General features: G+C 39.7%; 2 protein-coding genes across 2 annotated transcripts in view; both read left to right on the top strand.

The window, feature by feature from the left end:
- The window catches only part of LOC102473948 (fibrous sheath-interacting protein 2-like), a 52,484-nt gene extending 31,139 nt beyond the window's left edge, over window positions 1-21,345 (top strand). Inside the window, exons 2-9 of the mRNA XM_027767242.1 lie at window positions 1,209-1,538; window positions 3,920-4,020; window positions 5,880-5,925; window positions 6,632-6,720; window positions 8,795-8,855; window positions 13,285-13,330; window positions 16,664-16,700; window positions 19,597-21,345. Coding sequence (XP_027623043.1) covers window positions 1,209-1,538; window positions 3,920-4,020; window positions 5,880-5,925; window positions 6,632-6,720; window positions 8,795-8,855; window positions 13,285-13,330; window positions 16,664-16,700; window positions 19,597-19,938 — 1,052 coding nt within the window. The 3' untranslated portion in view covers window positions 19,939-21,345. The remainder of the gene's footprint in view (window positions 1-1,208; window positions 1,539-3,919; window positions 4,021-5,879; window positions 5,926-6,631; window positions 6,721-8,794; window positions 8,856-13,284; window positions 13,331-16,663; window positions 16,701-19,596) is intronic.
- Window positions 21,346-25,351: 4,006 nt separating this feature from the next.
- The window catches only part of LOC102473538 (fibrous sheath-interacting protein 2), an 11,252-nt gene continuing 10,689 nt past the window's right edge, over window positions 25,352-25,914 (top strand). Inside the window, exon 1 of the mRNA XM_027767238.1 lies at window positions 25,352-25,754. Coding sequence (XP_027623039.1) covers window positions 25,352-25,754 — 403 coding nt within the window. The remainder of the gene's footprint in view (window positions 25,755-25,914) is intronic.

Raw genomic sequence — 25,914 nt, 5'->3', positions numbered from 1 at the left:
AAAAAAAGATAAAATAAAAAAACTCTCTTAAAAAAAAAAAAAGAAAGAATGGGAAAAAAGCCCAATCAGAGAGCTGACAGGTGGCATAGTGATTGGGGCACTGGACTCCCACATGGCTGACCATGATTCCAGTCCTGGACCTGGGGGCTTGCTTTCTCATTTTCCCTCTCTCTGGTCAAATTAAATAATAATAATAGCAAATAAATAAATAAATAAATATTTTTTAGAGCGAGATTTTTGCTGTAGGGCACATGTGCTCACCAGAGAGACAGAGAGATAAAAAACAAGAAATCACACCCCAGGGGGGATGGCCATGCTGCAATCCCTTCTGCTCTGTTCTCCTCTCAGGATTCTGGGCACACACACACACACACACACACACACACACACACACGGTGTGAGCTTTAAGCCACCAGGTCCAGGACTTGAACAGCGGTCAACTACATGGGAGTCCAACGATGTAACCGTTTCGCCATTTGGTGGTCCCAATAAAATATTATTTTTTTCATAAAAGCCCAATCAGTATGCATGAAGTTTTTAATCTTTTTGTCTATCTAAATGGTTAGAAACAGGAGCTGTAATGACCTTTTTCCCAGATGAGGTATATAGATACTACTTCCACCAAGCTGCAAGGCACAACCAAGAAATGTCATTGCTCCTGACCTGGATGACCTTCTGCACCATGCTTATGCTCCTCTGCATCCCACCCAAAGAAAAACCCATGTTCTCATTGAGCAGCCTGTAGTTTTTCCCTTCTCCCAGAAGACAGTTCTGTCTAGTTAGAGCTAAAGTATAAAATTAGACAAGATAATAGTATAAAAGTAATTGTCCTTCCTCTCCATCACATCTCTCTGTCCTGGGGTCTTTCAACCATGGTACTATTGACGTTTGGGGCCATATAATAATTTGTTTGTGGGGGCCATCCTGTGTATGGAGGATGTTTAACAGAATCCCTGGCCTCTAACCATGCTAAAAATTACCCCCTCAAATTTGTAACAATCAAAATTGTGTTCAGACACTTCTGAATGTCCCATGGAGGACATACTTGCCTTTCATTGAAAACTACTTCCTGTCCTGTCTAGTTTCTCCCCACATGTAAATTGCCATGTGGTTCTCCTCTCTTGTACATGAAGTATAAATAAAATCTATCTGGGATGATTTGGTCACCTTCATTGCTAAAAATAAATGTTTCTCTCTGTTTCTTTCAGCTTATTTTCCAAAGGTAAGAAAGATGAGTCATACTGCCATTGACCAGGTAATACAGCAAAAAAACCAAGGACCACAAGGAAACCATGAAGCAAGGCAGCAGGGAGCACGAGGAAACCACAGATCACGAGAAAATCATGAGACAAAGGGACAGCAGAGACCCCAAAGAAGTCACAAATCACAAGGAAGCCTTGGATCGAAAGAGTACCGGGGATCCCAAGGAGACCAAAGAATAACCCATGTACCAAAAGGACACCAAGGACCTAAAGGCCACCAGGAACCACTAGGGTCACAGTGCTACCATGAGCCACAAGGACACCTGGAAGAAGAAGGTTATTGAAATATTATCATTAGAAATTAGTAGTTTGTGGAAAGACTGGATTTGGTAATGAACTCTTAGGTAGATAAATCCTCTTTGTCCAAATGGTAGATTTCAGATAATAGTTATCAACAATGCTACAGCTTCTTTTGCCATCAGGATTAGACTCCCTAGTTGCTCAGTTGATGTCACTGCCTCCACACTCCCATGGGAGGAATAGCCCTCATTTTGAAGTTGACAGCTCTCCAAGCATAGTTCAGAGCCCTGACTTTTCCATGGCCCCTGCTCCTGATTCTTCCCCTGTGCTTTTCCATTTCCAAACAAGATCTTAGGGCTTTTGTTTGTTTGTGCTTCACTAGCTACTCCCGCCCCCTTGCTCAGTAGTTCTGCCTCCTGGGGAAGTTTTCCCTGCATCTCATTGGTTCTGCCTAGAGAACCATCCTTTCAAATTGCTGAATGCAAGTACTACTGATGTTTTGAAGTCTGTGGCCCTAGGGACCTAATGAGGACCAAGACTACTGCTAACTCTCTTTCTCAAAACTTTGCCCCTCCTTTGGCTTTGGGTTTTTCAGGCTAAGAAGTAACATATGTTACTTCACTGGCCACAGAAATATTTTCTTCTGCCACATTTTTCTGCAACAGTGGGAACGTCTCCAGTGCTGCCCACTCTTGTTCCCCTGTTCCTTTTAGAAAAGCCCAACTAGTAGCTGTTGTCATTCCAACATTTCAGTCCACTTCTGGAGTAGGCCGCTTTAACACATGTAGGGCTAACACTATTTGCCAGCTCTTCCTCCATTTCACTTTCTGGCTTAGTCATCGCTTTTTTCTAACATATTCTTCAAGATTCTGCCTCATGAAGCCCCGAAAATGGCTCACATCTTCAGGGAGTCTCTTCATTTTTCTGCTTCTTTCGCAAAGATGGTGTGACTACTGTTCTTACTACTTGAAGTGGCAGCAGAGTGGTCATCACCTAGGAGCTTGTTAGAAATGCATATTCTGTGGCCCCAGCCAGACCTACTAAGTCAGACTCTTCACTTTAACAAAATCCCTAGGTGATTCATATGCACGTTCAAGTTTGGGAAGCACTGGGTTCCATGACCTCACAGAGGCAGAATGAAGTCAGGGTGCTTGCACAAAATGTGTACTGCCTCCTCTGGTCTACAGAGATGCCCCTGTCTCCACTCAGGCAGTGCTTGGCCCTGTCTTCACAGTGGATGTCTGCCACCAGCCTGATGCCTCACATTCTGGTAGAGCTCTCTGCTTTCCCGTCTCCTCCACAATTCTGGTTAGCTGCTCTCTAACACTCAGGACAGAGCGCTCTCACTTTCATCATAGCAGCTTTCCACTCCCCCTGTCACGCTCTCCAGCTAGATTCTCAGCCTTTTCTGGGCCATGTCTCACTATGTGGGACCCAAGAGTGACTGAAAATGACAAAACCTCCAAGAGAGCCTTGCTGTGCCTGACCACACTGTGCTGCCACGTTACTGGGCCATGGCCCGAGTAAGATGGAGGAAGCAAGGGTGGGGATAGCCTGGGAGATCTCTGTTTCTAGAGTCCTGAGTGGAACATGGAGCAATGGTCTCCCTTGTTTATACTCGATGTTCAGCTCGTTCACCTAAGGCAACCGAGGCCCAGTGTAAGGCAAGTCTGACTTTTTTGGTTTCCAGCCTCTCTCTCTCTTACCTTTCGTCTTCCCACCATCTCTGAGCTGCTGAAGAAAGAATAGCCTTTCTTTGATAACTTTCCCTAAGTCATATCCTCCTTCTTCCTGAGCCCAGGTAGCCCTTAGCAGTGTGCTAGGGTATTTATGATACACTACTGAAGAATTTTCTTAGCTAAGTAATCCATGCTGTCACTACACAAAAGGAAGATACAGATTTAGGGGAATTCGAGACAATTGCATGGCTCGCAATACATACTGTCCTGGTGCATCACCCTATTTTGGATGACAGGTGCTAAGTATTACTTTGGTGTTTTTCTTTTTTTTCTTCTTCTTTTTTTTTTTTTTTTTTTTTTGGAGAGGTTTTTTTGCTAAAGGGCACATGCACTCACCAGGAAGACAGAGAGAGACAGAGAAACAGAGAGTGAGAAATCTCCCCCCAGGGGGGGATGGCCACACCGCAATCCCTTCTCTGTTCTCCTCTCAGGATCTTGGGCATGCATGCACACACGCCCGGTGTGAGTTTAAGCCATCAAGTCCAGGACTTGCACCGTGGTTAACTACATGGGAGTCCAGCGACATAGCCATTATGCCAACTGCTGGTCCCTTACTTTGGTGTTTTTCATGGCATTCCTCCCATACTACCATTCCACTTCAGTTATTTTATGGTAAAGTTGCAAGTCCTAAACAACGTTGTGTAATAGCTATATGATTTCTTTTTCATTTGTTTTTAGGGGAAATTCACCGCTGTCAAAGCTATACCAACATTTATGTCGAAAAATTCACTTCATTGCATCCATTACAAGACTCTCAGACAGCCACAACAGAACCAAAGGTAGGGAGTCGTATGTTTCAGATGTTTTGTACTGATTCTTAGTTTATCTAGTTAATTCATATCTACGAGAGATCACCTTTACTGGCCTGGAAATGACTGGTTAGAGATCACAGGATCCTACATAGGCCTTAGCACTCCCTGGCAAAGGTGGTGCTGAGCCGGCTTCATATTGAATGTACCATGCAGTTGCTCAAAAACTAATTTAGGGAACCAGCAGTTAGCGTAATGGCTATGTCGCTGGACTCCCACGTAGTCGACCGCGGTTCGCGTCCCGGACCCGGTGGCTTAAACTCACACTGGGCGTGTGTACATATGTGCCCAAGATCCCGAGAGGAGAATGGAGGAGAAGGGATTGCAGCATGACCATCCCCCCTGGGGGGTGATTTCTCACTTTCTATCTCTAATGTCTCTCTCTGTCTGGCGAGCACACGCGCCCTATAGTGAAAATCTCTCTCAAAAAAAAAAACTAATTTAAACATTTGTTGCTGCTGCTGCTGCTGCTGATGATGGCTACCATTTTTTGAGACCTTAATGTGGGCCAAGTCTTGTGCTAAGCTAGAAGGTAGTGAAAGGGAGAAAAAAGACATAAGATAAAAAGCTGGAAAAAGACATGATCATCATTAGATCTAAGGGTCAGATACACATAAACCAAAGTCCTGATTATAAAATGAGCAGAGAGTTGTGATTTGTACAAAATGCAGTAGGAGCAAATGAGTTGTAGAGTCTAGTCCTGCCAAGAAAGATCTATAAAGGCTTTATTAAAGAACAGTTTTATTGAATTCAGTTTCGAAATGTGAGAGGGAAATTTCCAGGTCAGTTGACAGGAAGACAGAATGAGGCAGTGTTGTAGACAGAAGCAAACATATAGAAGTGTGAGCCAACATAGCTAAGGAAGTGCAAGGGATGAGACTGAAGAGGTAGACTAAAGCAAGAGAGCTGACATATCTTGCTGAGGCATGAGGGATCCTCTCAGTAGTAGGGAGTCATTGAAGGCTTTTGAGCAGGGCTGTGAAATAAGACTGCTTTAGATTCTAAAAAATAAAAATCTGATTGCAGCATGTGAGAAAGATGACAAAAAGAAGAAATAGAAGGCAAAGTAGTTTATTTAATTTATTATTATTATTATTATTACTATTATTATTTTAAATTTGACCAAAGACAGACATAAAGAAAAAGAGGGAAAGTGAGAAAGGAAGCCACCAGGTCTGGGATTTGAACTGCAGTCAGCTGTGTGGAAGTCCAGTGCCTTTTGGAGTTAGACTGTATCTGGAGTTGGTGACTCAATAGATGTGTAGATCCAGAGAGGGAAAAGATGATAATTTAGCTTTGGCATACAGGTTTTCATGAAGAGAAATATCTTCTCTGTGCTCCCATGGGGCTCCATCTTAACTTGTATCTCAGAACTCATTGCACCATATCATATTTATCTGTCTATTCTATGGGGCAATGTGCTGCTTGAGGTCAGGATTTCTCTTATTTCAGTTCCAGGCAGTATGTTCAATAAGCATTAGATTGAATTGGATTGGTCTTATCTGAAGTAAGTGGAATAGCACTAAGTTTTTTAGAATGGAGTACTAGGTAGATTGCCATGCCTTTAACCAAAATGTGGAATACAGGAGGAGGAGCAAGTTTGGAAAGATGGGGGTACATAATAAGCTCCATTTTGAACTAGTTAAGTTTAGGTGCCTGTGAGGGTATTAGGTATTAGCACTGAGACCAGTGCACAGGAAAGAGGGAGGGACTACACAGAGGTGGGGAGGAGATGCTATATTAATGTGATTGATTTGGAGTAGGCAAAAGCCTCTTTTAGAAGCATAATTACTAATGAGTGTTTTTCTGTTGAATGTTATCCCATATAGGAAGATAAAGCAACAACTAAAACATCGAGCCCTTTAAGTGGCAGAGGTAAGCACATGAATAATATTCACAATTATTTTATTTTTCAGTTTAAGAATTACTTTTCTCATGCAGTTTTTCAAGCATTTTCTTTCTCTAATTCTAAGATCTGTGTTTATTTTGGTAGAGAAAGATAAAAAGTTATTCACAATTATAAATGTTATTATCCTACATTTTGGAGCAATTGCTGAGTGAACAGGCCCTTTATCATTTACAAAGCATGGGGAGGTTCGAGTCCCTGCTATGGCTGTCTTTACTGAGAGGCAGAGAAAGTGCCTGCCAAACTGTGATTTGGGAGTCCCAGTTCTGATTCTCTCCAAATGGTCCCACCTTCTACTTCTAACCTTTCCTCACAAACATAAAAAGACATTCAAGGGCTAGCAGGTAACATGGTGGTAAAGGCACTAGACTCACATGGCCGACTGGATGTATTTATTTATGCAAGTTAAAGCAGTAGCTCCAAGGATAAGATAAATTGATAACTTTTTTGCATTCCCCTGCCCACAAACTTCTTGTGGCATACCGCTCCTCACCAGGGACAAGCCTGAAGTCCCTAACATAGAGCCCTAACGTCTTTGGTCAGCTTAGTCTCCCCTTACTCCCCCACCAGAATGAACTGTTTTGTACTTGACTATGGATTCTAAATGTTACATCAGCCCAGCAAGGAGAACTGTATTATTTTCTCTTATTTAATGGTACCTCTCTTTTCCCCCAGGAGTGAAGAGTAGTTCACTTCATGCTTCAATTATTTCTGATAAACCAAATGTCCTCAGGCAGTCTCTGGAGGGTACTGAGAAACAAGAGGCAAGTAACATTTATTTTGTACCAGACGCATACAGAACAAACGAAATATGAAATTATGATCAAGACTGGTATGAAACAGTTTCATTTATTAAATGACCATCTACAACAACTTTATTCCCTAAAATTAACAACTTTATTCCCTAAAATTAGTAAGACTTTATAAAAATTGAAATGCAAGCCCCTAGTAATAGTTCTGTACTGGTAGACTTCTACCAGTGCTCATGGCTTTCAGTTATGTTGGTGTTGCCACACTGTAAGTATGAAGAATGCTAGAGCTAATTTTTTAAAAGAATATTTTATTTTACTTATTATTATTATTTTAATTTGCTGTAGGAAACATGCACTCACCAGAGGGAAACAGAAAGAGAGAGAGAAAGAAAGTGAGAAAGCAAGCTACCAGATCTGGGACTTGTACCATGTGGGAGTCTAGTGCCTTAACCGCCACTTGCTGGCCCCACTATAAATAATTTGTAAGCTAGCAAAAGAAAAGTGGTGAGCCTGAAATTTTAAGTTTGCTAGACACATCCAAAATGTGAATGTTCTATTTGCCTTGCTTCTTCACAGTGACTACTTCAATCAACTTGAGTGTTCCCGCTTACTAGCCCTTAGACTATAGGCTTTCTGCAAGAACCTCAAGGTACATCCTTGTGCCCGGAAGAGGAAGTGATTAATTGGGCTTTTGTGAATCACTTCTCTTTAATTGCTGACACGTTGAGAGACTGCCGCTTTGTCTCACTCCAGCCTCTGTCCCCAGTACTCAAGTACTGAATGTTGGAAAGTTAGCAGCAGCACTCACTCGTGGTGCAACCTCTGGCCACAGCACAGATCACCTCTGTACGCTGCCAACTTGTCATTATAGGAATCAAATCCAAATCACATGTTAGCATTTTATTCATTGATTATGCTGCTCTAAAATGTTCACATGGCTTAAGAGAGATGTCATCAAATAGTAAAGTCACTGAAGTATCTTCCAAATGATTTCTATATAACTAAGAAAATGGTATCCTTTGCCATATCCTACATTCAGTGCATAGTGAGACTCACTCATGTGTAACTGCTGCGGTGCAGTATATTGATCACAATATGCTTTTTAGTATAAACATTTATGAAACACCTGATGTGTGCAGGGCACTGTACTACTGTGTCTGCATCCATAATCAGTATACTTAGTGTCTAAAATGAAAGACACATAAGTACTTTGGGATAATTTAATAGTCACATGTCAGCAGTTAAGTTTTTCACTACCCTCAATATAGAGCCAGAAAAAAAGTGCCCCCTGTGTATAACATGCATGGCAAACTTAATACTGTGAACATTACCCAAAAAAGGCAGTAAACAAGTTTAGATAACAAGTTTTAAAGGGACATTAAAATACATTGGACAATATTAATTGTACATCACATGGTCAGAAATATTTCATTTTGAAAAATAGCATGAACACATGTATTATACTAGAATATCATACTATTTTCCAATTCATTTCACTCATGTCAGTAAGTGTACTTCTGATGTCGTATTTCAGTTCTCAAGTCTAGGAGAAAAAATAAAGTTTACTTTGTTGGATTTAGCCCCCTGGATAGTTTTCCAAGTCCAAGTCACATTCTGTGAATGTAGAGAACCTGCTGTCTGCCTCCCAGCTCCATGAAAATGTCTCTCTGCGGTTAGCTTTGTTTGAAACCCACACATATTCTTTTTCAGCTGTTCAGTTGATTATCTTCCATGCTGGTCAGTATGCTTCCTTAGTTAATTTTAGAATATCAGTGAATTTTATGAACCTTTGAATTCTACACATAATAAATGTAATATAAACCAAATTAAATATGAACATTTTCAATGGGTCTTTACAGTAAGTTCTTAAATCATTTTCTTACATTTATGTATTTTAGGTGTAAAAACTAGTCAATGTTCAAATTATTTTAAAAATCTTTTGGAGGAAGCAGCAGGTGGCATGATGGTTGGACTCCCACATAGCTGACCATGGTTTGAGTCCTGAACCTGGCAACTTGCTTTCTCTCTTTTTCTCTTTCTCATCAAATTAAATAATAATAATAATCTTTTCTTATGGCATGTATAGGTAACACGTGCTAATTTGAGTACAAAAAAGACCAAGAGAACAAGTTTCAGCTGTGATACAGGTAAGCATTAACAGCAGTTATGAAGGAAATCTTGCAATCCATTAATTCATTCACTCTGATAACACTTCTGAGTTTCTGCTGCGTGCCAGATATTGTGGTAGTTACTGAACATACAGAGTGGAAAATTTGTGGTCCCTGCCCTGGGATTTTACAGTGCAGTAGGGAACAGTCATTTCTGTAATCACGACTTAATGTAAGTGCATAATGGAGATATGTACAAAGTCCAGTGGAAGCATAGGGAAGCCAGGGAGGGTTTTATGGAACAAGCCACAATTGTGCTGAGATATGAAGAATGAGAAAGAATTTTCTAGGCAGATGAATGGAAGATAGTAGAGGGAATCTTCTAGGAAAGGAGAATACAATTACCAAGATACAAACATTAGAGCATGGTATGTTTGTGGAAATACAGATCATTTCAGAATTACTTTAGGAAAATGTTCAAACTAGGCCCAGCCTCCATGATGCAGCACCAATGCACTACTCATGAGAAGCAGGGTCCCACGTGGTGACCATGGTTTGAATCCCTGGCCCAGTCAGCCTGAAACACTCCAGGCATGCGCACAAGTGTCCAGGATCCAACAGGCTGGAGGACTGGAGGAAAGGGAACACAGCATGACTGAGCCCTGTGGAGGGTGCTTCTCTCTCTCTCTCTCTCTCTCTCTCTCTCTCTCTCTTTTTTTTTCCCCAAAATTTTCCCTTTATTCATGATAAAGAGTGCTTGTGCATGCACATGAGAGAGACAGGAAGGAACACCCCTCCACAGGGCTCAGTCACACCGTGATACCCTTCCTCCAGTGCTCTAGCCCCTCAGATCCTGGGTGCTGGCACATGTGCCTGACATGTTTCAGATTGACTGAGCTAGGGATTTGAACCATGGTTGCCATGTGGGAACCAGCTTCTCTAGAGCAGTGTATCACTGCTGCACCGAGGAATCCTCCTGCCTCTGCTTTCTCTTGTGCACGTGCATGCACTTACTATGTACCAGGTGCTATGCTAAACCCTTTATGTTCTCTCATTTAACCCAATAATTTAATGAGGTCAGTACTACATTTATCTACCATTCTAAATATAAATAATCTCAGAGTGGTAAATTATCTTGCCCAAGGTCACCTAAGATAATATGTGGCACAGTCAGAGTTTTAACCCTGGGGTATCTTACTCAACCAGTTCTAACCATAATATATACTGCCTCTTACTGTAATGAAGGAGTCTCTTACAGTAGTCAAAGTGAGAAATGAGTGCTGAACAAAGGCGATAGCAGTGAGGATGGAAACCTGGGCCCAAATTTGATGTAAACTAAGGCTGTTGAATGGATGAGATTTGGTTGCCAGTTGAGTAAGGGAGTTGAAGGAGTTGAAGACAACTTTTGGATTTCTAGATTGGACAACTAAGTGGATAGTGAAGAGAGCTTCCTTTCAATAGATGGACAATACAGAAGGAGGAACAAGTTTGGAAGAAAAAGATAAATTCTGTTTTGGATATACTGAGTTTGAAGCACTTGCAGACATCCATGTAGGACATCTAAGTGGAACACTCAAGCAGGCAGTTACAGATACTAGTCTGGGACTAATGGGAGGAGTGTTGAAGAGAATATTTCATATCAAAATCTATGGAAACATGGGACCAGCAGTTAGTGTAATGACTATGTCGATGGACTCCCATGTAGTCGATTGCAGTTCGAGTCCCAGACCCAGCAGCTTAAAACTCACGCTGGGCGCATGTGCATGTGTGCCCAAGATCCTGAGAAGAGAATGGAGGAGAAGGGATTGCAGCGTGGCCATCCCCCTGGGGGGGGGTTATTGATTTTCCACTTTCTGTCCCGCTGTCTCTCTCTGTTTGTCTGGAGAGCGCACGCACCCTATAGTAAAAACCCCCCCCCCCCCAAAAAAAAAAACTATGGAAACAGCTTTGGTTATTTCCCAGAGGTTTTGATATAAGATATTCCTTTAAAGTAGATTATACTTCCTCCTTTTAATTCCTTCTTTGATCTAAATGTTATAAATAAATAACTTTCGTAATATAGATTTATATTTTAGGTCACTTTTGTTAAAAAAAAAATACGGGTTTTGAGAATGTAGTCTATAAATTTATGCCACACTGAAGTTGTTAAAGCTTTCTTTATGGCCAAATATGTGGTTGATATTTGAAAGTATTCCGTGAACATGCCTAAAAATATACATTCCCTATTTGAGAGGTAAGGAAAGATAAGGCTCTAAGTGAATATTGAATTATATTTATTGATTATGTTATTCAATTATCCTGTGTCTTTACTGATCTTTTTCTATTAGACTGTCTTTTCTCATTGTCTACTAGATGTGTCCAGCCATCAAAGATGTGTATTGAATTTCTCCACTATAATTGTAGCTTTATCAAATTCTCATTGCATTTCTAATAAATTTTATATATTTAGGCTCTTCAGGATATTTAATCTTCTATACTGCTAGAAAACATAGTGCTTTATTTATTTTTCTCAGATTTATGAAGTATTTATTACTATGCTGATTTCTTGTTTACATTTCTTCATCATACATATCTATAGCACACAATATGACTTTTTAAAATGCAGTGCATGGCAATCAATAGTTGTATTAGATATTTATTACTAAATAACGAATTACCCCCAAACCTGGAAGTTTAAAAAAAAAATTATTTTCTCACAATTCCTGACATAAGGAATGTGGAAACATTAGGTGACTCTGACTTAGAGTCCCTCATGAGGTTCCATCCAGGGCTGCTGCTCATCTGAAGGCTTGACTGGGACAGGAGGCTTCACTTCCCAGGCGAATCACTCATAGAACCAGCTGTTGGTAAAAGGATCCTCACCATTTGGACCTTTCCATGGGGTTTCTAGGGTACCCTCAAGATATAGCAGTTGACTTTCCCCAGAACAAGTGCTTTAAGAGAGAGTCTGAAGCCACAGTGTATCTTATGACTTTCTCTCAGAAGTTACCATCACTTCACCATACGCTATTCACTAGAAGCAAGTTACTGAGCTCAGTCCATACTTACGGTGAAGAGAATTAACCTCTACTCTTTGGTGAGAGGAATATGAAAAAAACTGCAGACATATTCTTTAACTACAACGGTATTATCTTCATATTTAATTTCTCAGGCTTGTGCAGTATTAATTCCAACTCCTTCCTTTCCAAAACCCACACACATGTAAAAACATATTCATATGTAAATAAACTCCAAAAGTTACATGGAATTTAAGTAAAACCTTTTAAATAGATCAGAACTTATTGGTTACTCACAGTACACTTTACATTTGTTGGGAGAAAAATAATACTAATTCACTTTGACTTTGAAATGGCTCCAATCGGTAATATCACCTTCTATTATACAAATTATTTTGTTTAGCTAAGATTTCAATTAGTCATATATTTGCATAATTGACATAGATCATCCCAAGATTATGGACATATTCTATATATAGACCTGCTTTAGTATTATTACCCAGAAATATTCACTAAAGTCTGCTAATGGACCTAGAGGCATGCACACATTAGAGAGTGTTTGAATGGGAAGAGATTATTGACATATGGACTAATGAACAAGCATTGAACAAACATATATTGGGACCAGCAGTTAGCGTAATGGCTATGTCGCTGAACTACCACATAGTTGACTATGGTTCGAGTCCTAGACCTGGTGGCTTAAAACTCACACCAGGCATGTGTGTGTGTGTGCCCAAGATCCCAAGAGAAAAATGGAGGAGAAGGGATTGTGGCGTGGCCTTCCCCCCTGGGGGGTGATTTCTCACTTTCTGTCTCTTTGGCGAGCACACACATCCTATAGCAAAAAAAAAAAAAAAGACAGACAGACAGAAAGAAAGAAAGAAAAAGAAAGACAGACTCTTAAAAAACATACACATATATTAAAAAATTCATTCAATGAATAAATGCCATTGTGTGCTTCCTATGTGCCAGGCATTGTACATAGCAATTAGAATACAGTATAGTAAGACCTATAATAGAAGGATGTATAGGATGCCTCAGGGAGCATTGACTGAAGATGCCTTGGCAGATGTTAAGGAAGGCTTTCTGGAGGAGTTGACATGAACTGAATGAATCCTAAAGAATGAGAAGTTTTCAAGAGGGAACTAGAATTACAGAGAAGGGAAATAGGTAGGACAAAGACCCTAAGATGTGAAAAACATGACATGTTGAGGAAATTGCCCATGGCTCAGTATCTCTGGAGCACAGAATCTATGTAGAAACTGGCCAGAGAGTAGGCTGGTAAGGTAGTCATTGCTGCCAGCTTTTAAGGTATATTTTATGTTTCCCTGGAAATCCCTAGAGGGTTCAAACAGAGCAGGGACAGCAGGGAATAAAGACTTGATAAGATATGTTAACTACCATTTCACAAGTGACTTATGAAGGGTACCAACAAATAGTAATTTTTTTTTTCTGTCAAAATCTACCTGCAGCTCAGAGAGATGAGAAAATCATCCCTTCTCATGATTCATCATATGAGTAAGTATCTAATAAAAATTAGTTAATATGTTATTTTAACAATTACACAGAGAGGGCCAGCAGATGGTAGAGCTGATAACATTGCTAGACTCCCACATGACTGAAAATCACAGCAGGCATGTGTGCATGTGTATCCAAGATCGTAGGAAGAGAATAGAGGAGAAAGGATTGTGGCATAACCATTCCCCCTGGGGTGTGATTTCTCACTTTCCTTCTGACTGCCTCTGACTCACTCTCTCTCTGATGATTGCATGCACCCTAAGGCAAAAATCTCTTTAAAAATATATAAAAATTACACAGGGATACTGCTTGAGGGACAATTCTCTAATGGAGTCTTTCATTTTTGTAGCTTTGCTTGTATTTAGGGAAAACTCATCTTTTGCAACCCCTTCGAATTAAGCTAAAATTGTAAAGTAGGTAAAGTTAGTCATTCGCACTCTTTAATTCCTCCTCTATCTCTTTATTCTCACTTCAGTAAAAATTTTCTCCCAACATTCAGGGCCTTTACTCCACTTTCAAGTCAAACTTCGCCACTACCACTTCTTGCCGGGTAGTTTTCTAGGATCTGAATCTATTGTTTTCTCTTCTTCCCATTCAGACATGCATCTTTATTGTACCTGTTAGGTTACTGCTTTCCTAATGATGATCAGTTGGTTTACTATATAGTATTAATGACTTAATCTGTTATCCCATCTTAAAGATATCTGTACTGTAATCCAAAGTAATTGGTCTCTAATGATGGAAATAAAGGCCAATGGAGATCTGTTTTTACCCTAGGGATCTTTCAATCTTCTAACCTTTTAAAATGCCTTTAGCTATACCTGGGCCAGCTCCAGATAAGAATACACACACACACACACACACACACACACACACAGGCTAACATCACCACTGATGTGGGTCTGCCCATTACAGCTATGTCATACTCCTTTACCTTACAGAGAGGAATGCAGTTTAAGGCCTTTGGCTTACTCATCTTATTATGATGTATCTCCTTGTTTCCCAAGGCTCAGCTGTGGATACGGATGTTCCTCTATTTACCTCCTCTCTCTTCTCACCCCTCAACTCCTTAGTTCTCTATTTGTTCTAGTTGCTAGCACAAAGACATTCACAGTAAGCTTCATAAAATAGAATTAAGAATCAAGGGACCAGCAGTTAGTGTAATGGCTATGTCGCTAGACTCCCATGTAGTCGACCGCGGTTCGCGTCCCGGACCAGGTGGCTTAAAACTCACGCCGGGTGCGTGTGCGTGCATGCCCAAGATCCCGAGAAGAGAATGGAGGAGAAGGGATTGTGGCATGGCCATCCCCCCTGGGGGGCGATTTCTCACTTTCTGTCTCTCCCTTTTTGTGCCGGGGATTCCTGGCTCCCTATAGCAAAAAAAAAAAAAAAAAAAAACCCTATCCAAAAAAAGAAAAAAAAGAATGAACAAAATCAGGACAAGGAAGAGGAAAGCGTGATAAGGTAGTCATGGGATAAACAGTTGCAACAGATAAGTTTGTATTGGGTTGTCAGAAAAATCATGATTTACTTTTCAGGGTTTCTGTGCAAAAATGTGTCATGAGCTTTCCGATGACCCAATATTTAGATAATGAGTATGTTCTTATGATCGGGATGGAAAAGAAGAGGAGAAACAGTGCAGAAGGCAGGGAGTCGGTTGCCCTGAAGACTATGCACAGCAGTTGGTATTTCATTCACTGGGTGAAGTCTGATGACTGTGAGGAGGGATGTGATATTCTCAAATCAGAAACTCTCCCAGTCACAGTAACTTAAACTCACACCAGGAACGTGTGCGTGCGTGCCCAAGATCCCAAGAGGAGAATGGAGGAGAAGGGATTTTGGCACAGCCATCCCCCCTGGGGGGTGTTTTCTCACTTTCTATCTCTCTGTCTCTCTGTCTTTCTGGTGAGCACATGCGCCCTATAGCAAAAACCTCTCAAAAATTAAAAAAAAAAAAGCAGGAAAAAGAATTTGATTGCAGAGGATCTACAGGAGGGACATTGTGCCAAAGCTGGCTTAAGAAACTGGAGCTTAGAAAAATAAATGAAGCCAAAGGAGAGAAACTGTGTCACTGGCATCAGCATTTATCTTCTGGGTTCAATATTGCAAAAAAGATGCTAGTCTGAGAATGGTCTGTTGCTACCTAACTCTATTACTGAGCTTAAACCTGTAAGACTGTCTTTTCCTTTCAGGAGTTAGGTTGTAATTGCTCTGTCTGGCCCTGTTTCTCAAAACTGAATCATAGGCCTTGGGGGGAAAAAGTATATTCGATAATGTAAGGTGCAGACCAAGTAAAAATGAAGATGGAATGCCAATTTTTCCTTTAGGGAGGTCAGAATCAGAAGGGAGGCAGACAATCCATGTTGGCAGAAAAATAAGAAAATAAGTCGGAATTGCAGTCTTAGACCTTGCTTTTGTTCACTTTTTGAAGTCTATAATATAAATGATTGCATTATTCTCATATTTGTTAAAATTTAGTGAAATGCATTCTCAGCTCTGTGTAGTAGAAGATAATTCTAATTAGAAAATAGAATAGGGGTCAGCAGGTAGTATGGCAGTTATGACACTGGATTCCCCCATAACTGACCAGTTTGAGTTTCAGACCTGGTGGCTTGAAAATCACACTGGGCAGCGTGTGCTTATATGCCCAAACTCCGGATGGTAGAATGGAGAAGGGATTGTGGCATGGCCATCCCCCTGGGGGAGGGGTGATTTCTCTCTGACAAGCACACGTGCTCTATGGCAAAAACCTAAAAAAAAAAAATTTTTTTTAAACACAGAATAGAATATTGTTATACCCAGAAGAGGGCTATCTAATCTGATATTGAAAATAAAGAGAAAACCATGATTTTAATCCATCATTATCGAATAATCACCTGTAGATATTTTCAGACTGTAAGGAAGTGGGAGGAGACTAAGTTTGGAGGAGTGGTTAGAACATGAATTATCAGGAAGCTCCGATCAAGCAAAGCAGGCGGAAGGAACTAGTCCATTCCCTTTCTCACCAGCTCTATACTCTGCCCAGTTCACGAAAGTCAACACTGCTAGGATGGATCAAGTGTATAATAGCAGATAGCTATACTGTTTATGCAGTAATTATTCTACTTTGAATAATAGAGCACATCCTGTACCCAGGGGCCAATATTTAAATGGGAGACTAAAGGGGAAGATTAGACAAAATAATACTAATAAAGCTTATTCTTTTTTATGAATTGCTGGGGGAAAAGACCCCTCCCCCACCCAGACAAAAAGAGGATCATGATTCAATGAGTAAGAATTTAGGGGAAATCTCTATATATTATTCACCTTAATCAATCTCTTTGAACTTTTCAGACAACAGAACTATTATGAAGATTACTGTCAACAAAAAGTATGTATGATGAAATTCCATGATAAAGCAACATATTAAAAATATGTTCTAATATGTTATAAGAGAAAAATCTGTGAATTCGACAACCAACAGTAATCTGTTAACATTAGCCAGTCTTTCTGCCTTTCTTTTCCTTGACTTTCACTCTCAGTTAATCTCGGCTTTGGCAGAGACCAAAGTTAGTGTTCAAAGAAAGTGCTGGCCCTTGGGAAGGAGTCTCAGAGCCTTAGGAGGTCTTAACATCCGGGAAACACCAGTCACCACAAAGCCACTCTACAACAGAAAGTCATTAGGGGAAATCCCCTTGCAGACCACTGCAGTTTTAGCTCAGGCCTGAACATCCTGCCTTTTGGGCAGGTGAGCAAGGATGCCTTGATCTCTCTCTTAATTTTCCTGGGATTAAAGAGGATCTTGGGTTGGCTCCTCTGTCAGAAGAAAGGACCTAGTCATCTGAAAGCTACAATTTGGACCAGGCAAAGATAAGAGAAGAGGGTGAACTGGATGAGCCCCAACTCTGGGGCTAGCTAAAGCCAACATGAACAAGAGAGGGATAACACATGCATTCACACACACATTCATTCTTTAGAGAGAATTTTTTGGTATAGGGCACGTGCACTCACTGGAGAGATAGAGACAAGAGAGACAGAAAGCAAGAAATTACCACCCAGGGGGATGGCCACACTGCAGTCCCTTCTCCATTCTCCTCTGGGGATTTTGGGCACACACTCACATGTGCCCAGTGAGAGTTTTAAATCTCTGGGCCTGGGACATGAACCATGGTTGACTACATGGAAATCCAGCGATGTAACCATTACACTATCTGCTGGTCCCCACACATACTCCTTTATGCATACACCTACTTGATCAATTCATGGACAATGAGACAAACACAAAGGCACACTGGTACCAATAGTGTAGTCCTTGGCTTAACAGGACATTGAAAATAAACTGAAAAAAATCAGATTTTATTTATCACATTTCACATCACTAAAACTTTAAGAATGCCCCTATTTTATATATCAAGGTTGGAAATACTCCTTATCAGCTATCTTGTGAGTAATAATGTAGGTCTACTCTATATAATCACTGGTAATAAGAAAATATTACATATTGGAATTCTTAGCTCAAATGTAGCAAAATGGATTTAGACCAAAAAGGTAAGTAACTTCCATATTACTTTTTAGATATTGTTCTGAGAAGTGTTTGATTTCATACATATTGATGTAAAATGAATAGTTTTCAATTACATACTGTCATCCTGAAATATGTTTTCAAACTCAATTGTCATTTTCTGGTCTGTGTGGTAAGTGAAAAAATACAGTAAAAGAACTAGATAGTGGTGACAGTTACATGACATTGTGAATGTATATAATGCTATTGAATTGTACACTTTTAAATGGTCAATTTTATGTCACATGTACTTTATTACAATAAAAATGCATTAAGAGATTTGAGAATCAGAATGTAATAATGGCAGGCGTTCACTTTTCTTTGAATGTTGGTCTAAACCTGAATAATCCAGAGTCTACCTTGAAAGATAGTTGTGGGGTGGGGGAACAACCACATTTTAGGGGTCCTATCATTTTCCCTGGAACCCAGTTGCCAGACATCTGGCCTTCCCTGCCACTAACTTGGACCTCCAACCTTGGAAAGCAGAGTTCTTATGGAAGGTAAGTACCCTTGGTCTGGCAGTCTTGCAGGTAATGAAAACTTAAAAGCAAATTCTATTTTATGATAAGCATTAGAATTCTTATGTTCCTCACATATATCTGCAGTAAGTAGAAATACATAAACAAATACAGTTTTACAGATGCACTTTGCACCCATCTCCTCCCAGGGCCAGTCTGTGTTGTGACAATGAGCACTATTAACCACTGAGGAAGGGTCATTCAGGTCTGATCCCTGGGTTTTTACTTCAACTCAGACCCAAGGGACTACAACTGCTCTACAGCTTAGCCTTCCTGGCTCTTTGAGTCCCAGTTCTAGCTCAGCCCCAGTTCTTTTTTTTTAGTACCTAAATTAAGTATTTATTTACAGTCTATCTTCTGCCTCCCTATCCAGGATAGTTTGCACTGATAATATTTCATTAAATCCACAGCCTGTTCATTGTCCCTGAGTCCTCAGTGCTAATTGTCACCTTCCATTAACACTTAACTACTAGCTGTGGTCACATGACAGTGAAAGGCAGCCAAGGGCCACAGAGCCCTCATACAGACCCTGCTCCATGGGGCCTTATGTTTTAACTTCATATCTTACATAAACATGCCAAAGCAGAAGGAGCCTCTCTGTGAAGGCACAGAGATGTTTTGACCACAGATTTGCCTCATGAAATCACCCGTTAGAGGTAATGTGGTTTGTATGTTTAATAAACATTGCCTGGATCTTAAAACCATTTTATTTTTTCCCAAAGCATTTGTTTCACATGGGCCTAGATGCCCACTTGGCTGTTTCTTACTCCTAAATCATGTATCCCCATAACAAATGCTAAAAATTTCCAAAGGCTTTTGAGCCAAAGGGAATCATAATTAAAGAATAGATAACCATAGAGAATAAACTCCCTTGAAGTTAATCTGATATTCTAAGGAGACACTTTTTTGTTTCTTTTTTTTCTTAATTGCCAGAAGGTGTGTGGTATGCACTCACATGCACTTGGCCTGCTTTTCAAGTCACCAGGGCCAGGATTCAAACCATGCTGCCAACTATGAGGGATGAGGCCCTCTAATCGAGCCTATAGGGTCAGCCCGAAAAAGAGCCTTTCCTGTAATTTTTCTGTATACCATGACTGTATGCTGGCTATGCTTTGTTTGCTACACAGAATTAAAGGTTAGCCCTCATCCCTAGAATAGAGTAAATTTATATTTAATTTTCCTTGTACCCCTGCACACCTCCTTTCCAGGTAACTTCTGAAGAGCTGACTGATATAATCCGTAATGTCATGACATGGATTGTGGCTGCGGTGACCAGCATATTATACCCAGTCATCACAAAATACGAAGAAAGGGTGAAAAGTAGCATGTACCCAATGTCTGCTGACTCCTCCCTCTCTTCAGAGAGTTCCAGTTGCTGTAGCACATGCAGTGAAATGTTTACATATAAAACAACAAAGACAGTTCAGGCAGAGCCTGGTGTAAAGGGCGCTGATAGGTCAATGGAGCGAACACCCAGCCACACCTTTAAAACCATCTTCTGCCTATGCAGAAAGAACAGTTGTAGGAAAAACTCATCATGGAAAAGGTAAAAACATTACTTCTGGAACTCAATATTATGACATCTGTGAACATCACAGGCCCCAAACCTGTGAATCTGATAGTCACCTTTTTGTATCAGTTGAAACTGTCACAGTGAAAACCAAGGATGCTTCCACAGAGACAGATGCCATAGAATTTCTGCTGTCTTCTGATGAAAAAGCAAAAACTCTCAGTGAGATGCATAAGCTCAAACATGATTTTGATAACTTTAAATGTTGCCTAAAAGAAGAAACTGAGTTGATTTTAGAGAATATTTTTCAAGAACTGGTATCTTATTTAACCCATGCCATATCCACTCTTTCCTCAACAACGGCTGAAGTTTTAGTTGACCAAACTGAAACTGACAAAGGAAACTTTCTCTCCAATTTTGATATTTCTCCAGCAGCTTCTGAAATTGTGGAAAATTTGCTGGAGAAACTGCAGTCTGCGGTTGAAAAAAAATGTAGTGATGTGTTTTCCCAGGAAGATGTCTCGGTCCACTTTAAATCAGACTTAGCAGCCAGTGGAGAACAGTTCATTTTCCCTAAAGAACAACCTTCAGAAGCTTCACTGCCTTTTACTGTAGAGAACATTAGTGAGGTTGCAGAGGATATGGTTCATGTGATTTTAGAAAAGCTGGTAGCTCTTATGTCTTTGAAGCAAAACGAGCTTGGGCATCTCGAAATTACATCTGGACTTTCTCATCAGGAATACAGGAAAGAGCCAACACATACAGTATTTGAAAAAGCCAGCAAAATGAAATCTAGTGCTGAACCCGATGCAGCTAATTTTATTGACAAGGAAGTCATACAAAATTTAGTGTCAAATATTTTGTCCCAGTCCTCTGTGGTTGGTTACATAAAGGAAGCAATCAGCATTGTACTAGGTTACATACAAACTGGACTTAATAATGAAAGGCTTATTGCAACCCAAGAAACGGTAGTCATTCTTCAGCTACTTGACCATATCTTGACTCAGCTACATCAGAAACCAGTAAAAACATATGCCCAGAGGAGTAGATGCCACAGACTGAGCAGTCCTTCTAGCACTGAGGGTGAAAGTAGATTTACCAGCACTAGAAGAGTTGATGGTTCGAAACACGGACAACCGTTTCCACCTATCAATGTTCCTGGAATGGTTATTTACTCCGAAGACGAAAATGAGGAAATAAACAAAATCGTGGAGAATGTACTGATTTTATCTGTCAATGATGAAAAAACACAATTACAAGGACAAGTTCCTGATCACTGGTCAACAAGAGGAAATGCTGGTCTCAACTCTAAAAGAATTGTCAACTCACCTACAAGATCTGCTTGTCAAGGCAAAATAGCATTTCATGATTGTGAGTTAAAGACTGACATTCCAACATTCAACAATAAAAATCTTTTTAAGGATAAGCCATATTTAAATAAAGACATTTGGGGTTTCAGTCAAGATGAAAAGCACAAAATACAAAAAGCATCAGAAAACATCATTATAAGTATTTTAGCAGAAGTACTCAAAGACATGTCTTCAGTGGCCCCTTGCCACCTACTTAATAAAAATGGTCAAGAAGCTTCACTTCTAGCAGGAAAACCACAAGGCCTGTCACATCAAGAATTGATGGACTATATCTTTTCTGAGTCAGAAGTTCATTCAGTAGCTCATGAAATAACAGATGCTGTATTAAAAATACTTCATGTGGCTTCTAGTTGCTTCATCAATGCCCCCAAACATTCTGTTTCTTTACCAGTACACCAAACATCTGTAAATACTGTTGATGTGCCAGACAAAGATCCACTAGAAATATGGTTTGAGAGTGAAAGGAAGTTGAAATTTTTATCTCCCCTTTTTACAGACCTTACAAAGCCCCCCTGGCTAGAAGCTAGAGAAAGCGAATCAACATCTGAACCTGTGGTTCATATTAGTGATAAGATCACTCATACAATTTTTAAGAAGTTGAAGTCATTTATTTTTCCAAAATTGCAAATATGCTTCCATTCTCAAAGCCATACTGCCAATTCAATGCCCGTACCTGGCAAGAAATCTTCATTTCGGTCTCAGCTTAGTGCATATGCAACAAAAGTGGTAAAAATTGTTGTGGGTGCTATACAGAAGGAACTAAAACACAATAAGAAAAATCTGAATTTTAGGGCAAGGGGCCCTCCCAAGAACTTTATAGACACAGGATTTCTTGCAGACGCTGAAAAGGAATTAGATCGTATTGTCACAAAGTTAAACAATGACATTATGATAAGTTCATTAGTAACTTGTATTTGTGAAGTATTAAGTGAAAAGACAGATAAAAGCAATCTTCCACTCCCTTCAAAGAAGCTTAGGTCCCAAGTCTATTATGGAAGGACTGACATTGAGCAACAAATGTTTTCTTCTTACTCTTGGCCTCCTGGGCAAAAGGAAGTCCACAAATGTGCCAGATTGCAAGTATTAGATCAAATTGGAGAAACCTTATATGACATGCTATGCAAAGTTGAAGGAAGCCATCCACATTTTCCTGCCTCTGATAAGGAGCTAAACAGAGATTGGGTCAACGAGAATTTGAAAACCATCAATGCATTGCAGCCTGACATTCAGCTTATTTCTCATGAAATTTTAAAAGATATCATTACAAAATTATGTAATGCTGAGATGGATAGCAGTTTTATACATTTAGAATTTAAAGCCGTCTTGGAGCATATTGACACTGACAGCCTAACATTTTCCTCACTCACTGAGGAAATGAGCAAATGTTCTGACATAATCTCCAATGCCATGTCCAGCGTAATCCATCAGGGCAGTCAGGAGGCAACTACCATAAAGGAAGGAACTAAGGCCCCCAGAAAAAGGAGTACCAAAGACAAATATCCAAATAAACTGAAAGTTGTGACTTCAGATATCCTTAGCTCAGTTTTTGCTAAATTGGAAGGGCTTGCCAATAGAAATTTTAAAACTGCGGGTGCTATAGTCAGTGGAAATAAGAGCAACGAGACAAACTGGGGAAGTGAAAGTGCCAACATTTGGGCTAATAAACAAGAAGAACTCTTGCAGTCTTCTTTATACGTGCATACAAGGAAGATAGCAAGTGTTATTCTGAAAGCTATTCAAACTGCATTAAATGTGAGCCTGACAGATCTGGGTAAATGTGCACGCAGCTCACTACAAGAGAAAGAAATGCTTAAAAAGCTAGTCAGTCTAATTTTAGATAAAATGCCTCTAGATATGTTTAGTGAAGCAGAACTGAGAGAGAGAGAGATGGATAAGTATAGATACAGGCCCGTCTATGGAAATTTTCTCCCTGGAGGAGCTGGACCAGAATCATATCCACATGATCCAGCAGATACAGCAAAAGAAAGTACTGAAGAGGAAGGATCACCAGAAGAAGAAAGTAAATCAGATTCTCCTGAGCAACTGGAGTTAGAAAAGATGTTGAAAAAAATTGAGGTAGAACTCAAAGAACCACAAAAATCTCCAATTGTGCCCATTATAAGAAATATTTTAAATGAAATTTTTCAGAATGATTTAATCGAGCAATTAAATGTACTTACTCCCCCCTGGCCCCATTTATGGAACATTCCTTACACTGACAATGAGCCAGTTGCTCAAACATCTGCTCAAGCTCCAGATAAGACAATGGATCCTTTAGTGTCTGAAACAGATGTAATCATTGTTGCAGAAGATGTAATTAGAACCATATTTCAAAACCTTTATTCTGCTGCTGTGACAGATAGAAATAGAAATGAAAATAAGTGTGACACTGTCACTATCACAGCCAATACATCTTTTCCTGAACAGATCAGTGAAGGAAAAACCTCGGTTTATTCTACCATACCAGACATAAATCCACGTGCATGTGAGGCCAAACTCAACATTGGTAAACTGACCAGAATAAACGTGGTTGAAGATATTATACAGGCAATATTGACAAACTTAGGAGAATTTGCTTCTTCAAGGATAAGATCTAGGATTTGCTCTCATGTTGGTTTTGTAGTTCCATCAACTTTACATCTGGATGTGCCTTCTTTAAGCCAACCAGGGTTATCAATCAAAGATTCATATTCTAGTGATCAGTTTTCCCGTGGCTCTGTAGATCGTAAGTCAGGAAAGAGCACCTCCATATGTCAACTGACTGCCTCTAAATTAAATATATATGTGACACAAGTGGCTAGAAAGATTTTACAAGAAATAAAACTTAAGTTAGATAAAGAAATAACCCCATTCTTAACTCATAAGGTTTTGACTCCTGAAAGTATTACAAGTCAGATTGCTAACACAGTGTTAGAAGTTGTATCTACTAGAGATAACTATGAAAAAAGCATACCCAGCAGAGAGATTGATCACCATTGGCCAGCAGATGTTTGGGAAAAGCTGTTCAATAAAAGTGATTTTCGAAAAAAACTCCAGTTTCAAATATTAGATACCACTGGGGGCATCTTAGGTGACATTTGTGAGAAAACACTGGATGAGAACAATTTCTCACTTGTTGCATCTAGTCTTAAACGTAACATAGATGAGACACACCTGGGAGCAAATTCTGGAACAGTCTCTGGGTGCGCAAATGAGGCGACTTCAGTGCTTTTCGTTCCTAGGTCATATGTTGCCATGATTTCCAATGATATGGTGGATATCGTTCTGCAGAATCTCACTTCTGCTATCACACGTGACACAAATGCACAAGATTCTACATCTGCCAGATTGTCCCTAATGTCATCTGATAGATCTCTAACAGTAGAGTGTCCACAACCTCCTGTTACGGACTCAACAAATGAAAGGGAAAAGGAGAACTTTAGATTACCAAGAAAAGCAAAAGATGTTCAGCTGCAATCAGCTTATTCTGATGACGATCGGACAACTATATGTCAAAAACAAGGCACTGAGCAATCTATTCCTGATCCATATAATGAAAATGCTAACTTGATTACTAAAGCTATTTCGAAGAGGTTAAAATCTTTTGTCATGGAAAGAGCAAATTTGCTACTTACTCTTGATTCCAATGCTAGGGAAAAATCATCGGTTAGCCCAGAATTTACAAGTCGTAAACAAGATGACATCTTATTTCTTGAATCAAACCAAATGCCATCAGAGGTGAATAGCATGAAAATATCAGCAGGTGAAACAATGATCAGTCAAGAACTCACTAATTACGGAGAAAAACATGAACCTGTAATTCATGTATCACAAGCTAGTCTTAAAGAATATGCTAACATCATTGCCAATACTATTTTAACACTTATTAAAAAAGATATAGACTTGGAAATCCAAAAGATGTATTCATATCCAAAGAACATTTCCTTCCAAGAAAGCATCATTTTGAGGGAAACTATCAATAATATCTTGAAGAGTTTGCATGATAAAATATCTTTAAAGGAAAGTCAGTTTTACTCAAAGCAGAACCCCGGTCTCTTTACAGACCTGGCTGTACAAAATGAAATACTGCCAGGTCAAGGAAAGATGGAAAGCAGTACCGCACTGTCCCTCTTTTCAAAATGCCCAGATCAAAACCGAATTATATCAGAAGAGGAAACCCTGAGAATTGTATTGGAAGAAATATTTAGAAATGCAGATTCTACACAGGAAAAAACACCCACTTTGTTAAGGGCAGTCCAAGAAATTTTAAAGAAGGTGTATCTAAAGGTAACAGAAGACATAGACCATTGGCCTTCAGTTAATGATCTCTCTCGCTTTACATCTGATTGTAAAATTAAAACAGCAGCACGAAATAAAGCTTTGCAGTCACATGTAAGTAGTGTTGCAAATGACATAGTTGAAAAGGTTTTTAGAAAAATGTTCTCAGTGGTTGTGACAGCCTTATACGGAAATACTGAGACAAGGAGAGAATCAGAAGCATCCGGCAGTGATAAATCACCATGGAGTCCCCCGTGTTTCAGGGAATTGAAACCAGCAGAAAAAAGATGTGCTGTCCTTGAAGATGTGGTAGCACAAGTTTATCCTTTCACAAACGTTAAAAGTGTCTTTTTGTTGGAAACCTCGGTGCAATCTTCTCCATTACAAAT

The sequence above is a fragment of the Tupaia chinensis genome, unplaced genomic scaffold (genome assembly GCF_000334495.1).
Source record: "Tupaia chinensis unplaced genomic scaffold, TupChi_1.0 Scaffold144058_2, whole genome shotgun sequence".
In the NCBI taxonomy this organism is placed as follows: domain Eukaryota; kingdom Metazoa; phylum Chordata; class Mammalia; order Scandentia; family Tupaiidae; genus Tupaia; species Tupaia belangeri.
The sequence above is the reverse complement of the archived record's forward strand: the minus strand, read 5'-3'. Positions and strand labels throughout refer to the sequence as shown.